At 31.9% G+C, this 17,409-nt stretch overlaps 1 protein-coding gene across 1 annotated transcript; it reads right to left on the bottom strand.

Moving 5' to 3' along the window:
• Nucleotides 1-3,969: 3,969 nt before the first annotated feature.
• LOC131028324 (isoeugenol synthase 1) lies at nt 3,970-8,593 on the bottom strand. The gene is made up of 5 exons (XM_057958579.2): nt 8,263-8,593; nt 8,041-8,175; nt 7,747-7,970; nt 4,501-4,730; nt 3,970-4,405 (listed from the first exon to the last, which is right to left on the bottom strand). The coding sequence occupies exons 1-5, from the start codon at nt 8,470-8,472 to the stop codon at nt 4,206-4,208; spliced, it is 999 nt and encodes a 332-aa protein (XP_057814562.1). The 5' UTR covers nt 8,473-8,593; the 3' UTR covers nt 3,970-4,205.
• Between the last annotated feature and the right edge of the window lie 8,816 nt (nt 8,594-17,409).

Below are 17,409 nucleotides of genomic sequence, written 5' to 3'. Positions count from 1 at the left end.
GTCAGAAAATTAATCAATTTTCCTGATAGGCAAGTACATAAAGAGGATTTCCCCTCTCATTTGAACATCCCATCAATTATAAAAGACATTCCAGAATACAAGAGATCAAGCAATCAATTATTCAAGAGAAATTGAGCATCTTCAGTCTTCCTTCAAGCCTTGGGACATAAATAAAGTCAAGGATCAATCATTAAAGTGAAGATCTATATCCTATTTTATGAAACCCTAATTCCATGTGAAGGCAAGAAAAAATTCACAAGGAGGTATAATCATTCAATTTTTAGTCTTAATTCAACTTCTCTCTCAAAAAGAGAACCTTTCCTTTCAGTCATTTCAATTAAATTGTATCTCAATTTCATGGTTAATTTCAAAACCAAGGTTTGACCTATGACAAGCCCCTATTCCCAACGCGTTTCCCTTTGTTTTTTTGTAAAGGAAATAGGTGTGCAACTGTACTTCTTAGAATAAGCTTTAGACACAAAGACAAAACAACCCTTTTTGGTGTGTGGAAAATTCGAAGGGCCGTGTTGTCATGTCACAGTCCCTGCTTTTTGGGGGCATTTTCGCAAGGCAGATCCAAATCAGCTTATATTACTCATATCCAAGCGTATGATAAAATTCTAAAACTATAGCTCATTATTTTTTAGTTTTGTCTCCAATTTCATCATTTTACCCTAAATCAACATTTCAACTTACAAAAGAGGGAAAAACATATCATAATCAATCAGTCCACTTAGTATTCAGTCCTTATTTAATTTGTGATTGAATCTAGTGGATTCCTCCCCTCTTTTGAATGTAAAGGAATTCCTCCCCCAAAGCAAAAAATTGATTTGGTGATTTCTCCCTCTATGTTGCAAATTGCCAAATCAAAATTTTCCCTTTATAGTTAGTGGACTTGGCTTGCAATAGTTTTGTTCATTAGTATTCTCTTATGAGTTTGTGTTATCTCATTTTTTGAAATACAATGAGAAATTGATTCAATCAATGGAACTTCAAGTTAGGATTTGTTACAAATATTATTGTATTTTAGCTAGTCATGCAAGGGTATACAACTTGCGGTAACTACAATACTTTCCATAGTTTATACTATAACAAATATTAGAATTTTTTTAATGTTGTATTTCTTGATTCATGTTAATGTGATTGATTTTTATTGACAGTTGTGTTGAAATAAGTTGTATACAAGTAGTTACAACACAGTTGGAGTTATTGGAAGTATCTACTAACAAAAATTATTGATTTAGAATTGTCAAGCTACATAATAATGTTCTCACGTAATTTTGTTTCCAATAGAATTACTTCAATTTAAATTTCCTATGTACAATTAATAGAACAACTATGTTGAAATAATTTGTATACAAGTAGCTGCAACATAGGTGAAGTTATTAGAAGTATGTACTAATAACAATTATATATTTAGTATTGTCAAGCTACGTAATAATGTTTTTACATAAATTTTTTCCATTAGGATTATTTTAATTTAATTTTCCTACATACAATTAATAGTACAACTTACAATCCTTAGATGCAGATATAATGCCAATGCAATCCAAGAAAATATGATTCCTTGGTTGATGAATTAAATATAACATGTCTAAGTCTATTGGTCCATTGAGTCGAATGCATTCCTTCTCTATGTCAATTTATTAAACATAGATGGCATTAGACAAACCTAGCTAGTCCCAAATCCAATTTATGATATTTAATTTCTCTATTGTGGTGTAGTTTCTTCTTTGTTTCGGACATGATACATATAGATACCTCATTCATATAAAGATAAATAGTTAGCACCTATCTATAATATACTTCAAGAGGTTTTTGAGTATTTTTACTTTGTCATTTTCTTTACCTGTTATGTATTTTTCCTAGATTGCTAGTTTTCTTAACTATTTAGGGGTGTTTGATTGAAGAAACTTTTAGCATCTTACATAGGAATTATTCCCTACTTATGATATAATGAGTTACATTTCTCATTGGCTATATCTACTAACTCACATATCATACATGTATTCAACTTGCATGGATTTCTCCGTTTAGTAAATTGGTTTTTTTTTTGCGAATTTTTTTTTTTGTTTAAGTTGTTAGTTATGGTTCATACATATTATTTTTTAGTATCTAGCTAGGAATTTCTCCATATTTAAGATATAACACATATTCTATTTTTTCTCTTTCACTGTGCGTGAATTTTTATTCCATTGTGACATTTAGGTTTTTATGTCTTGTGTATTGTTATTATTTCTTTGTGATTTTTTCTTTCCTTTTTCTTTTTTATGGATGCACTTTATTGGGGTATATTGGATTTAGGATGATATTTTGAGTATTGTTCTTGTGTGTATTCCTTTCGCCAAGTCTTAGTTATTCCTATTTTCATAAAATCTAATATTGCAATGTAATCTTAACACATATTACAATCAATTAAATTTCTAAGGATATTCCTAACTTGTGAAATGTTTCAGTATTTTTTATTACTGAAAAGTCATAAGATATGTATCTATATTTCAAATGTATGCATTGATGTTTTGACATCATAATAGGCTCACCACAATAAATATGAATGGATTGGTCTATACACAAAATAAAATATACTTTTCCATAAATATTAAAAAACAAAAACAGAACTCAATCAATGTTTTAAAGTTCAGCTATGTAGAACCAATCTAATGTCGACATCATATTGTGATGAACACTTTAGTCTTCTAAAAAATCTAAGAATTATTAACCAAAATTTATTACGAATAAAAATGTATATCTCCAATAAAAACTAATATAGATATTTCATATATGATAAATATAATATAATACTAAATATTTAATAGTTAAGAGTGTTATTTATCTTCATTATTTTCTTAATAATTCAAAACAAAAACCTTTATTCTTATGTAATATTAAAATGCTCATAATTTAGGTGGGGATACATTTACCACAATTTATGTTTAGATTACTTTATCTCAGACTTAATGTTGATAGTTATATGATAATTTTTGGACATCTTTACTATAAAATACAAACAAAATTATAAGAAGGTTGTATCATTTCAACATATTTTAAAAAAGCGGTCAAATTCTATACATATTGTTATAATGTGTATTAATCTTATACAAATTTGATTTATAGTATGTTATGTAGTGCTACTTGAAAATGAACATAAAACCAATTATTGATATTAAACCTTACTTGACATGTAAGGTCAATCATCATATTTAGATGCATGCTCTCTATTTATGAAAGCTTTCTAATGTTAGACGAAAACATTCCATATCAACTTCTCAATGAGGACAATCTTTTGGAAATGTGTATTTAAAAATTTTTAAACCTTCAAAAATGTTGAAAATCCATTATTGTCGCATGAAATAGCGAAGGCATCAAACAATTCAAAACCAAGGGTGCTAGGAGAGAGGGAATGTAAGTGATAGGGGTATCAATGTATGTTATAGTAGGTGGACAAAATAGACCCTATAGTGGTGCACTAAAAATGTGATGTCAATACTTATCATCAAAAGGATTGTTCTAAATTTTTAAAAGCAACCAATCATGTAGTGCCACATTAGCACACCATTAAGCATGACTTAGTGCATAGCAATTTGTCCTACTTTTTTTGGGACAATTTTAGAAACCCTTACAAAATGGCTTATTGATGTGGCATCATATTTGACAATGTGTACTTGAAAACAATTTTAGACATAAGATTGTGAGAAATGCAAAATTAGGATACACAAATACTAATCCTAATCCCCTCCCTAAATGGCAGTCATATGAAAATGTCTATAAGCAATATAAAATGTACTTATTAGCATGGTGGTCACATGAATTCATATAGACAATATAAAAAGTACTTTTTAGTTTGGTGTTCACATGAATTCTGACAATACTTGTGGGCTAAGGTATCGAGGAGCCTACATACCTGTGGTTTCTCCTAAGATCTCTGTTGGATTCTTGCTTCCCTAAATGGCAGTCATATGAAAATGTCTATAAGCAATATAAAATGTACTTATTAGCATGGTGGTCACATGAATTCATATAGACAATATAAAAAGTACTTTTTAGTTTGGTGTTCACATGAATTCTGACAATACTTGTGGGCTAAGGTATCGAGGAGCCTACATACCTGTGGTTTCTCCTAAGATCTCTGTTGGATTCTTGCTTCTTTATTACAGATAAAATATTGTGTCGGGCAATTATACCAATATAAATTTCCCAAACTTGCTTTAGGCAAAGGATGTAAGTTTTATATCGCGGGGAGCACTGACTGATGCCTCAAGAAACTCTTCTATTGGAGTGTATTTGTAATCGGGATAGAGCTTTGAAACCTCAAGCGCTTCTTCTCCTACTTCGTAGTTGGTCTGGTCACCTTTCACAAATACATTGTGCAAAACGCAAACAGGAGCATTATCGGGATGAGGCAGAGCTGCATATATGTATTTAACATTTTAGTACGATTAATGATTCAGTAAGAGAAAAAAATTTAAAGAGCTCGGAAGGCGAACGAGATTGAAGACTTACTCTCTGACAATTTGATTAGCTCAGATTCTGATACGAAAACTCTCTTCAAAGTGGTTCCTGTTTTCTTCTCCCACAACGATACAAGCTCACTCTGGCTAATAATGTTCCCTGGTGGCCTACAAGTCACTGACTTATTTAAAGTTCTTGAGTCATTTGCTACCATAATAGTAAAAGCTGCAACATCATCCTCTAAATTGAAAACCGCTGCACAACATTCAAATTTAATGTCAGTACTGTTCTTTGAAGGAAACAGGGAGTAGAAAAAAAAGAAAACAGACTTGAAATTTATAATACAAAATGAAACGCTGCATCTATTTGACTGAGCTGCAGCTCATACATTAACCACCATTATATTCAGACTTACATTCAGACTGATATCTTCTAACAAGCTAACTTGTAACATCTAACAGCTCTAGGGAGCTGGACTCTGAAAAGAGTGAATACAAAATACAGAGCCATCAATATATAGAAAAATGAAAGCATACTGTAAAGACAAAGACAAGTATCAAGTTGTCCACAATTCATGTTTAATCTATAGATGGTACCATATCCAAGTTGGAGGAGATCGAAACAAATCCAAGAAAGGTAACTTTCTTCAATGGATATCTTTATATTTAGATTGATTGGCATAGAGGATTTTAGGTTTACTGTACTGTTAAGCTAGTTGGGATTACAATCTCCAACAATTCCTCTTAATTTCAACTATCAACTCTAATTTTTTGTGACTGATCGAACCTAGGAAATCCCATGATGCTATTTTGATACTCTAACCACGAGCTCTGGCCCTCTTGGTTACCAATCCATCGTAGTTTCAGATGAAAAACACTTGTTTTTCAACACCTCCCATTGGTGTTGAATCACATTGTTGGTGCTAAAAAAATCCTAGTGGGCTTTGCTGTCCTCAAACATGCTGCTACATTCAATCACATTATTTCTTCACCTATTGACAACATCACTAATCTTTTGAAGATTTTTGACAACTATTATCCTCCTCTCATTCTCTGATCCAAACACTTGAGAAATTTGTAATCTTCCGTATGGACCATCAACCTTGCGATCTCCTTTCTTTCTTGATGATGACCATTAGCTCCATACACTTCTCTTTATTTTAAAGGACTTTCAAGCTTTACTTTGGCTATGGCGACTCACAAAACAATGCATCAAACTCTAAACAAGTGCTTAAACTTGCCCTACTCTTCCTTACTTGCAGGCTATGACACCTTATTTAAAAACAACGATTTGCTCCATTCGACAGGTAGACAAACACTTCTGTGATCTCTCAAATACTTTACTGGCAATTCTTTTTCAGCACCTTCAGCTCCTTTTTAACTCATAAATTTCAAGACAACCACCTTTTTTTTCTTCTCTTGAACAACGATCTCCAACAATTCTCTTTTTTACCTTGTACACCTCCTTTACAGGAGCTTTCTTTTCACCTGCAAACAAACACAATACATACAAAAATCCCTTCATGAGAAGGATTGTTTCTATAGTGACCTTTACTTGCGTCTGTCCTCCTTTGGCCACACTACTGCAGACTTTACGAATACCTTCCTAACATGAACGAATCCTCCTCTTTCTCAATTCTGCTTGATGAAGGCTAGCTCTTTGAAATAGTGGGTTTTCTTCAAAATGGGCTTCTTTTCCTTGGCTGGGAGTGTCTCCGTCCAAACAGTGACTTCTGTGTTCTACTTTTCTTTGCACATGGTAGCTAAAATGATAGTAACTACATTCCTCCACAATCTTGCAACTCTTCCCAAACCTTCTGATCGGCAGCCAACTAACTTAGCAATCTCACTTTTGTGACAATCCACTTGCTCCTATTAGTGACTTCCAAACTTCTTTATTTGTTCCTAGCAATCTTGTGCCCGCAGCTCTCTTTATGCAGATGCCTATGACTTCCAAACTTTGAATGATGGCTTTGCTTTCTGGACGGATAAATAAAACTTTGTTCAACACCCATTCCATTCTCAGCATAAAATCAGCGTACAGCGAGGATTCTCTGCAACCATTGTATTATAAACTTTTGCCAAATAAATTTAGGCATGCATAGATTGAGACTTTGAGCTTCCTCATGCTCCTCAAAATGTTACTAACATAGTTGGTAGTGCACAGCTTACTGCCCAGTTTACAGAACTACTCAGACAAAATCAGAGACAACATATCTGTGTTCAAAGTTAAACACAACATCCAGAATTTATCCCCACATATCACAGGTCACACTAAGTGCACAAAGCTCAAATTTTTCACAACTCTTCCCAATAAAACTTTGGGACTCTACCTACAGCCTGGTGCACACCAATCTTCCCCTTGGGCTCTGATACAAGATGAAGGAAACAGGGAGCAGAAGAAAAAGGTAACATACTTGAAACCTATATTAATACAAAATGAGACATTGCATCGATTTGACTGAGCTCCAGCTCAAACATTAAACACCATTATTTTCAAACTTACATTCAGACTGATATTTTCTAACAGACAACTTCTAACACCTAACAGCTTGAGGGAGCTGGACTCTGAAAAGTGTGAATAAAAAATACAGAACCATCAATATATAGAAAACTGAGAGCATACTGTAAAGACAAAGACAATCATTTATCATTTATCAAGCTGCCCACAATCCATGTGCAATCTGTAGATGGTGTTAGAGTCTAATCTCACCTACCCCATCCACATGCTCCGTATGCACAAATGTTTACAGAATATATCTACTCCAATACTCCAACCTGTCCACCGTACCTTCTATAGTGTTAAAATATTATTTTATATGCAAAATTCTGGAAGTTTCCAGCTACCTCCTGACCATTCTAGAAACATCTAAGACCTCCATTAAAAGAAGCATTTTGTAATCATTTTGGAGATGAAAGGAAGAATGAAAATATGATCTGATAATTAAAAATTTGTCTTCCTTGTGTGCTGCTCTGTTTCTCTCCATGCTCTGTTTTTGTGTTTTGTTTTGGTCTGTTTCATTTCTATCAGATGGTACTTGTGTGCTGCTCTGTTTCTCTCCATGCTCTGTTTTTGTGTTTTGTTTTGGTCTGTTTCATTTCTATCAGATGGTACCATGTGCAGGTTGGAGGAGATCGAAACAAATCCAAGAAAGATAACTTTCCTCATATCTTAATGTTCAGATTGATTGTACATACGAAAGATTTTTAACCACTGACTGTACTGTTAAGGTAGAGATTACAATCTCCAACACTTCTCTATTATCGATCTCTAGTTCCTTTTATATCCGTTAGTGATTGAAATCCATAAATGACAGCTTCCTCTAAGTGTGGTTTGCGCCGAGGTTGAAGAAGATAATCAACAAAATAGGCCCCAAAACAGTTGGCAGAAACAAAGGAATGAGGAATCCCTGCTTCTTCAATAGCCTTACGGATTGTCTTTTTATCATCACATACCCTCTGAAATGGAGGGAGACCTTTCACCCTGCCTACATCGCAGCCAAACTCTGATGGGAGAAATCTCTGATTCCAGGGACATTAAATAAGTCAGAGAAGAAGCAAAATTATGAGGAAAAAGAAAATCATTTCATACCTGGATATTCCCAACTTCTTGGATGGCTCTTATGATCTTGAGCTGATCCATATGCTGAGGGATTGCAAGCGTGGATATGATTATATCTACTTGTTTAAACGCATTAGCCAGGCTTTCGTAGTCATCCAGCGATCCCTATATATAAAACCCCAAAAATCAACTAGAAATTTCAAGCACACACAGAGAAGAATAAAATTTTTACAACTGCAATATTTCACTCACTTGAAGAATATTAATACCCATATGTGTAAACTCTTGAAGTATGCCGGCTTTAGAGGAATGGGGAGCTAGAGATTCTGGCCTTACAAGAATAGAGGTGGGGTAACCAAATGAAACACTGGCTTTCGCCATGTATTTACCGAGATATCCTGTGCCTCCAATGATCAATATCCTGTTCTTTCCCCCATCCTGTCTCTCAGCTGTTAATGACATCTTGGAGATTTCAATTCAGTCAGTTTGTCCGCAGATGGAGAAAAAGCTCACTGACTCTGCCTAAAATCTTAACAGACTGAGATAATATCAAAGGTGGGAGCAGGCCTGGAATTTGACAGGCTATATGGTCATTTTTTTACTTTTAGACTGTATATTACAACTAATATATGGCCGTTTTTTTACTTTTAGACTGTATATATGACATTTAAAATTATAAATAAGCCGTAAAAAATTACAATAGGTAATATATATTGATATATATTATTTTACAACGTTTATTATAAATATATGAATTTATTTAGAATATTTTAAAATGGTAGGATTAAGATATAACTGTTTCTAATTTTATATTATTTTTATATGAATTTTTAGTATGCTTTTTCTTATATAAATTTAGAAACTTTGTCAATTGATTTTTTTAGTGCATTACTAATTTATCATTGTTTTTTAAATTTTTACATTTTTTTGATGGAAGTATTTGTTTTCACCGCAATTGAATTTTATTGGAACTGTGAAGCTTGAAGAATTTATATTAAACTATTCACAAATTAAAAAAAAATTGACACTTAACATTTTAAAAAAAAACGTAAAACAAAAGGCATTAGAATTACTAAACCGTCATAAAAAATTCATATGATGGGCAGGGTTGACCGTCAAATTCCAGACCTGGGTGGAAGTTATGGCGGTCGTTTTTTAGATGTTAAATAAGCACTATAATTGAAGACAACTTTTCTTTTATTTCGGAAACAAATGCATTCAATTATTATAGGCTTTTTGGGGTTGAATACAACTTTTAAGCACTCATGTCTAGAAAATGGAACGAAATCATACTAAACCTACAAAATCAACATTTTCATTAAATAAAAAGAAAATAAAGGTTTTTTTTTTTAAATGTTGATTTATATGATCCATTTAGACGCATTATTGTCTTGTCATCTAAATAGCTAAAATATAGTAAAAACATTCATTTTTATTATATATATATTGAAGGTGTTCTCTCATAAGCAATCTTGTATGAGAGATCCACGGTGTCCAGTTTCAAATAGACATGCAAGACAATGTAAACAATCTTGGATGTTTGTTTGGGTGACCGGTTCTTTCTCCTAAAGAAAGAGCTTTTTCTTGCCATCAAACTGTTGGCCTCCACTGACACTCCTCCAGTTTGTATTATCACTGTACGATGACTTATCAGAAACTAATGTATCAAAACATTGTTTTATATCGCATGTGCCATACTATCTTCAATAATCTCCTCTTTAATTCGATGGCATACACTCATCTTTATTCATTTAGTTTTCTAGTTGTGCAGAAGTTGAATGGTACAATTAAAATATGATAGAAAATCATAAATATTTCATAGAACTAAATTCATTTAACTTAATTGTCATCCAGATTTTTTCTAATAGTAATTTTTTATCAAGCCATACATATATTTAATTGACAATGAGTAATATGAAATCATTTTAACATATAAAAATGTAATTGAAGGTTAATCATTATAATTAAGGACAACTTTTCTTTTATGTCAAAAGAAAATGCATTCAATTATTATAGGATTTTTGGGATTGAATACAACATTCTAGCACTCATGTCTAGTCAAGATAATAGCAAAAGTGGAAGCTAAAAATATGGCGGTCACTTTTGAGATGTTAAATAAATAATTGAGGATAACTTTCTTTTATGTCAAAAGAAAATGCATTCAATTTTTATAGGCTTTTTTGGGATTGAATACAACTTTCTAGAACTGATGTCTAATCATTTTAATTCAAAATGGAATAAGATCACAGTGAAGGTACAAAATCAACATTATTTTTAAATTAAAACAAAATAAGATTTTTTGAAAATGTTGATCTATATTATCCATTTAAGATAAAATGTCAACAAATTATTGTCTTCTTATCTAATCTAGGTAAAATATAGTGAAAGCATTCATTTTTATTATATTTATATTGAAGGTATTCTTTATGAGAGAAATCTACCTTATTTGAGAGATCCACAGTGTCTAATTTTGCATAGGCACGCAAGATGATGTAAACAATCTTGGAGATTTGTTTAGGTCACTGGTTCTTGCCTTAAAAGAAAGAGCTTTTTCTCACCATCAAACCACTACCCTCTATTGAGACTCATCCACTTTGTATTATTATTGCAAGATGGCTTATCAGAAAGTGATGCATGATCGCATTGTCTTACTGCCTATGCCACACAATCTTCAATCATCTACTCTTTAATTCGGTGACATACGTTGATCTTTATTCATTCAATTTTCTTGTTGAGCAATCTAAGTTGAATGGTACAAATAAAATATTATAAAAAGTCATAAATATTTCATAAAATTAAATTCATTTAACTTAATTGTCATCCAAGCTTTTTCTAATAGTATTTTTTATCAAAGCATACAAATATAGTGAGAAATATGAGATTATTTTAACATATGAAAATGTAAATATGGAATTTCAAGAAAGAGACCTCATTTGTGAAATTGACTGTTTGCAGTTTCTAGTTGTGTCAGACGATATAAATGATCTTGAATGTTCATTTTGGTTGCTAGTTCTTGCTAGGAAAGAAAGAGCTTTAACTCGCCATCAAACATCCAGCCCTCATTGACACGCCTTCAATCTATATTATGACTGTACAACAACTTATTAGAAACTTACTCATCATCATATAGACATACACTAATTTTTATTCATTTAATTCCTCAATGCGCACAAGTTGAATGGTACGATAAAAATATGATAGAAATCACTAAATGTTTCATAAACCTAAATTAATTTAAACTAATTTTCTTCCAAGCGTTTTCTACTAGTAAGTTTTTGTTCTAGTACAAATCTTTCATTGACGGTAGGCAATATGAAGTCATTTAAACATATAGAAATGAAATTAAAGCTTAATCATAATAGAAAACAAGTGCCACATAGTGGCTAGTACTTGCCTTGTTTTTAGTATAGTTTTAATAATAATTATGATTTAATTTTAATAATGATTATATTTAAAAAATTATAATAATTAAAATTAAAAAAATTAAACATAATTTTTTCATAATACTTAAAATTTTACTAGAAAAAATAATATAAATTAAAGAAATCCTAATAAATTTTTAATTTCACAAAATAAAGTTAAATAATTGAAATAGTTTTAGATTTAAATCTACTTTAAAAACTAAAATATAATAAACAAAAATTGGTAAACAAAACTATATAAAAAATCAAATATTAAGAAAAATTAAAATTAATAATAAATAACAATAGTATAATAATTTTATTAAGTCAAATTAATTAAATAAAAATACTAATAATTTTTTTAATTCATTGTCATTTAAATATAATAAAATATGTATAAAAGTATAATTAGTTTTAAACATATTAATTTATTCTTATATAAATAACATATTTATATATAAATTAATTTATTAATATCTCAATCAACTTCTAGAGGTACATACAAAACTAAAGAGCATAGAAAAAAATATTACACATTTAATTATGATTTTTAATGAGATTCAATTGGAAGAATCTCATTTAGCCAATAAGTGTATAGAAAAATAATTTTCATAATTTATAATGTTAAAAATTGTACAATTAGACTTTGGTAAATAAAAAGATTGAAAAAATTAAAAGTTAAAATTTGTTTGTGATTGGTTCAAATTAATTTTTTTAATAACTAGTTAACTAGAAAAACAAAAAACTCATTACAATAATATTACCTAACGACAAGTACTAATAAGGACATTCAAGAAAGAGATGTTGTTTGAGATATTGATGGTGTGCAGTTTCACATAGGCATTCACGATGATGTAAACAATCTGGGACATTCATTTGGAAAGAAGGAAAAATATTTTTCTAACAGTACTGCCAGCCCCTAGTGAGACTCCTCCGGTCTATATTATCACCACATGGCAGCTTATCAAAAATTGACTCATCAACAGACATTCTTACTATGTGTCACACTATCTTCAAATGTCTTATTTTTAATTCAGCGACATACAACGATCTTTATTCACGTTAATATTTATCGCTATGCAAAAGTTGAATGGTACAATAAAAATATGATGGAAATAACTTAAAGTTTCATAAATGTAAATCCATTCAATTTAATTGCTTCCAACCTTTTCCAAATAGTAACTATTTTTCCCTTACAAATATATTATTGGTGATGAGTAATATGAAATTTTTTTAACAATGATAATGTAATTAAAAATTAATCTTAATAAAACATGAGGAAATTTTAGAAGTAAATCTCATTTGAGAGATTGTGGTGTGCACTTTTTCATAGGCATGTAAGATGATGTAAATGATCTTTAATGTTTATTTTTGTTGTTATTTCTTGCTTGAAAAGCTGTCAAACTTTTGGCTCTACTAAGATTTCTTACGTTTGTATTATCCCTATAATTTAATGGCACACACTGGCAACTGAAACTAATGCATCAATACATAGTCTTACCATATGTATTGTACTATCTTCAATCAATTGCTCTTCAATTTAGTGGCACACACTTGTCTTTATTCCATTTTCTCGTTGTGCACAAGTTGATGGTATGATAAAGTATGAAAGAAACCGTTGAATGCTTAATAAAATTAAATTCAATAAATTTACTTTTTTCTAAAGGTTTTTCTACTAAGAATTTCTATCCTCATACAAATATTTCATTGATAGTGAATAATGTGAAATGATTTCAACATATGGAATAGTAAGTAAAGGTGAATCATGATAGAACATGAGGAATTTCAAGAAAGAATCCTCGTTTTGGGGGATAGATGGTATGTAGTTTCACATAGATGTGCAAAAAGATGTAAACGATATTGGATGTTTATTTTGGTTGCTACTTCTTGCTTGGAAACAAAAATATTTTCCTTACTGTCAAACTGCCAACCCCAAATGAAACTCCTTCAGTTTGTATCATCACCATACGAGGGCTTTGTTGAACACACCACATGACTAAGAGAAGAGGGGGGGTGAATCTATCCAAACATCAAAGTATTCAATTTATGATCTTTTAAAAATCAAACCACAATGAACTTGTTATGGCAATTATGAAACATGAAAGGAGAAAGCACAATAAATACATGAACACCATATTTACATCGAAAGCCCTAAATAGGGAAAGATCAAGGTGAGAGTCACGCTCATAATATGAATAACTAACTATAATATTTTAGGATCAAGGACAAGGAGCTTACTGCACTTGATTGGACTAGAAATACTAAGGCACACAACCTTACGGAAAGATAAAAAGGAATTTCATTATTGGGACTCATTGTCTTAGGGTAACATACAAAGAACTACACAAGCTACCAAAAGGAACACACTATGTTTTAATAGGAATAGGGAATAGATGAACTAAAATGAACAAGGTTTCTAGATCGGGAAATTTTCCTTGAACCACTTTCTCAAGTGACCAATATCATGTAAAACACATCTAACATCAACCAATGTCTCAGAACACTACCATATAGAAGATATCATCATCAAAGCTCTTCATGAACTTACTTTTGCAACCAAATTTTATTGCATATCATTTACTTCCACTTCACACCAATTCATACACATTCTATATACCAAATCAAACAAATGCACATCTATATATACAAGATTATTCATTAAAACCCTCAACTAGGTCGGCCATAGATAGAATATACAATATTACATAGATTAGGCCACCTAGACAAATAACACATAACACAGTCCACTCTAGGAGATAGAGGGGACCGATACACATCACAACACATCCTTCTAAAATAATTCTAATAAACCATACATGCTAACACATCCTTCAAGGTCCACACCAAATGAAACATGTAGATAAACATTAAAGCACTTTAACCGATTGGCCAAAAAACCATCTTCCACTATAGAATACATATTGAAAATCTATGCATAGCATTTGATACCCATATCAACATACAAATGTAACCTCCAATGCATATTCATACAAAACGAGCATGATCCAAATAAGATACATCACCTTAATTAGCCAAAGACCAAAACAACTAAGGAACACTTAACACATAATAATATAACTTTTAATGTTGATCAAAACAACAATACCAAACTAAATTGGAACACAATACAAACCAAATGAACATGTTCTCCAAGCCACAACACTTGAATCCACACATCAGAAAACTACAAGGCATTCTTTTGACCAATTTTGACAAAGAACCTTACTATCAAATATAGTAACAATCAACTCTATCATCTAGCCAATAGAGGACCTAAAAACCTAATAGTGAATATAAACAAATCATAAACATTCACACTGTTGGAATCCAATAACACTGAGAGGGGGGGGGGGCTGAATCATTGTTATACTGGAAAGATCTATTTTAGCCTTATTAAAACATCCATATACCAACTGGTATACCAGTACATACATAATTGAAAGAAGTAAAGCAACCAATAAGCCAATCACATAAATGACCACCATAACATACAAAATTATACATGGAAAACCTCAAAGAGGAAAAACCACGATGGGATTTATGACCCACAATATCAATCCACTAGTCATATGAAGAGATACTACAAAATATAAAGGGGCCTACACTTGCAGAAAGGCTTACAACCTAGAGCACACTACTCAAATCACAAAAGGAGCCTCACTGACTACATATAAATCCAAACTTCAATCCAAAGAAATGAGTGAATTGCTAGGATAACATCTTATATGCTAGAATACAGTTCCGATTAAGCTCCATCTGTTTCGGTATGAAACCCTAAACCCTTTACCAGAATAATTTTAAATAAATATCCTCACATACATGATCTCTTAGATATATTTCGCATCATATCACATCCACATATTCCATAATCTCCTATATATTAAAAATGATGTAATCCAACTGACCTATATACTCTATACAACTTATCATGCCTTATGTCGGCTTACAAAGATGATTACAATATCAAATTACATTTCGGCTAGATAACATAAGTACATAAGTATCAAAATCAATTGCTGATAATGGATCCAAGAGATGTCAGCCTCCAATACCGATAACCATATTCTATACCATGTCAGCCTGCATTGTCGGTAACCAAAGAAATCCTTCTATCATGTCGGTGTCGGTGTCGGTGCCGGTGAAGTGCATGTCGGTACAGAACTGAACCAAAACATGAAGTCGAAACAAGATACCATGTTGCCATCAATGAGAACATAGTGAAACCAACCAATTGAGTGTCAATTGCCAACAATCTCCCCCTTTGGTATTGATGACAACACACATATGAAAAATGGTCAAGGCTTCATCTGTCAGTTTCATTATGCCTGCTCCCCCAGAGCTGAATATTCATCAATACAAAATACTCCAACTCCGATGTCTCCATATCCCGCTCTAATGTATACAACTCCCCTTTTATTATTTTTCACATCTAAATCAATCCCCCTTTGACATCAATGCCATAAAAAAATCCAAAACTTTACAATGAGTATCCTAAAAATATTTTACTGGAGCTTAACAAATTTGAAAATTTCTGGATAAGCCTTCTCCAGTAGCTCAAGCTAAGTATCCCAACCAGTTTTGAAAGTGTCAGAAATAGATACAAGTCCATTTAGTGTATGTGCAAATTAATCATTCTCACTTAGCTCTATCGGTGTGGGATTTCCAACCATATCCATGCACTCCTTCTTATGTACACTAAGTGAATCCAACTGGAGACTCACCAAGCTTCTAATACTTCTAGCTTTTCTTATGATGTTGTCTTTTTCTTTCTCAAGAACAAAAAATTGGGCCTATAAGTATTTGTACACTGTTTCAAATAATTATTTATTAATTTTAACTTTTCATGAATCTTCTTCCTCTCTGACTCAATTACTTGATCAAATGTTTCTCTTTTAGCCTGAGTGACCCTCTCCAGTGCTTGTAGGTTTGAAATCTACTGCAAGGATTGAAAATCATTTGAAACGTGCTCAGTAATTATCTTAAGCTTGTCGGATGGGCTCGCTTCTCTATCAAACTTACAATATGGGACTAGTCTATCCAAAATAGTGATAGATAGATCAATAATCCCTTTATCCACAGATCCCTCCATTAATTTTTGTGCAGCCATCATCATGAGTTCGGTATCACTCATCTCAGTTATGTTTTTCTTTACAACCTACGAGGTGTCAATTGACAACAATGATGGATTCACTACCAGTTCCCTCCTAGATTCTCCTATCTTCTCCTTTGATGATTTATCCTTAATATCTTCCTCACTTGCACTAGTGGCTTCACCACTTTGTGCAGAGTCTATAACTGTCGATTCCTATATAGGAATTGTAACCTCAACCTGTACATTTGTATCCAGAGGACTGTTATCCTCAATATTAGAATCCTATAAAATATAAACCTTTTCACTCTCTATATTTGTCGGTATCTCAACATTTGACTGTACATTTGTATCTACTAGGGGCTTGATTTCCATTATCTTAATGTTCTTTAAAATTGAGGGTGAAGTACCTATAATACCCTTTCCTTTCCCTTTAACTAGGGTGTCTGTAGTGTCTTTTTTTATTCTGATGAAGTAAAGAAACCTTTATTTTCTTCAAAGAACTTAGCCCATGCCTTTTGGGTCTCCTTTATTATCTCATTTACCCTTCCTAGCATAAGACTGGTTATTCTTTATTTGTTGGTAAAGACCTATCTGTCTGCAACCTCAAGTGTCTTATCCATTTCCTCTGGAGTAATAGAAACACAAACAGATAACAACTCTTGAATTTTAATATGCTTGTCTTCTTGTATTGTCGATAGCCTCCTAGCATCTAACATATCATATAATTCTGTCGGTATTTGGTTTTCAATTTCTATCAAGGCTTTCTTATAAATATCCAAATTTAACAAAATGGCTTCCTCTACCTCTCTTTGTTCAACATTATCTAAACGATCATAGTAAAACTGTTCATTCTTTAACATGCCATCCTTAGTTATTTCATCTACTAATTCTGCACAAGTTTTTGGT

Source organism: Cryptomeria japonica, chromosome 7, assembly GCF_030272615.1.
Source record: "Cryptomeria japonica chromosome 7, Sugi_1.0, whole genome shotgun sequence".
Taxonomy (NCBI): Eukaryota; Viridiplantae; Streptophyta; class Pinopsida; order Cupressales; family Cupressaceae; genus Cryptomeria; species Cryptomeria japonica.
Note: the sequence above shows the minus strand (reverse complement) of the source record. Positions and strands in the feature narration are given on the sequence as shown.

Excerpts from the sequence above, each read along its gene's own strand:
- LOC131028324 (XM_057958579.2), bottom strand. The coding sequence starts at position 8,472 with ATGTCATTAACAGCTGAGAGACAGGATGGGGGAAAGAACAGGATATTG. Across the intron at positions 8,176-8,262 it reads TGGGTATTAATATTCTTCAA|GGATCGCTGGATGACTACGA; the intron begins GTGAGTGAAATA and ends TTTTATATATAG. Across the intron at positions 4,731-7,746 it reads GCTGTCATTTATGGATTTCA|TGACATTAAATTTGAATGTT; the intron begins ATCACTAACGGA and ends AAAGAACAGTAC.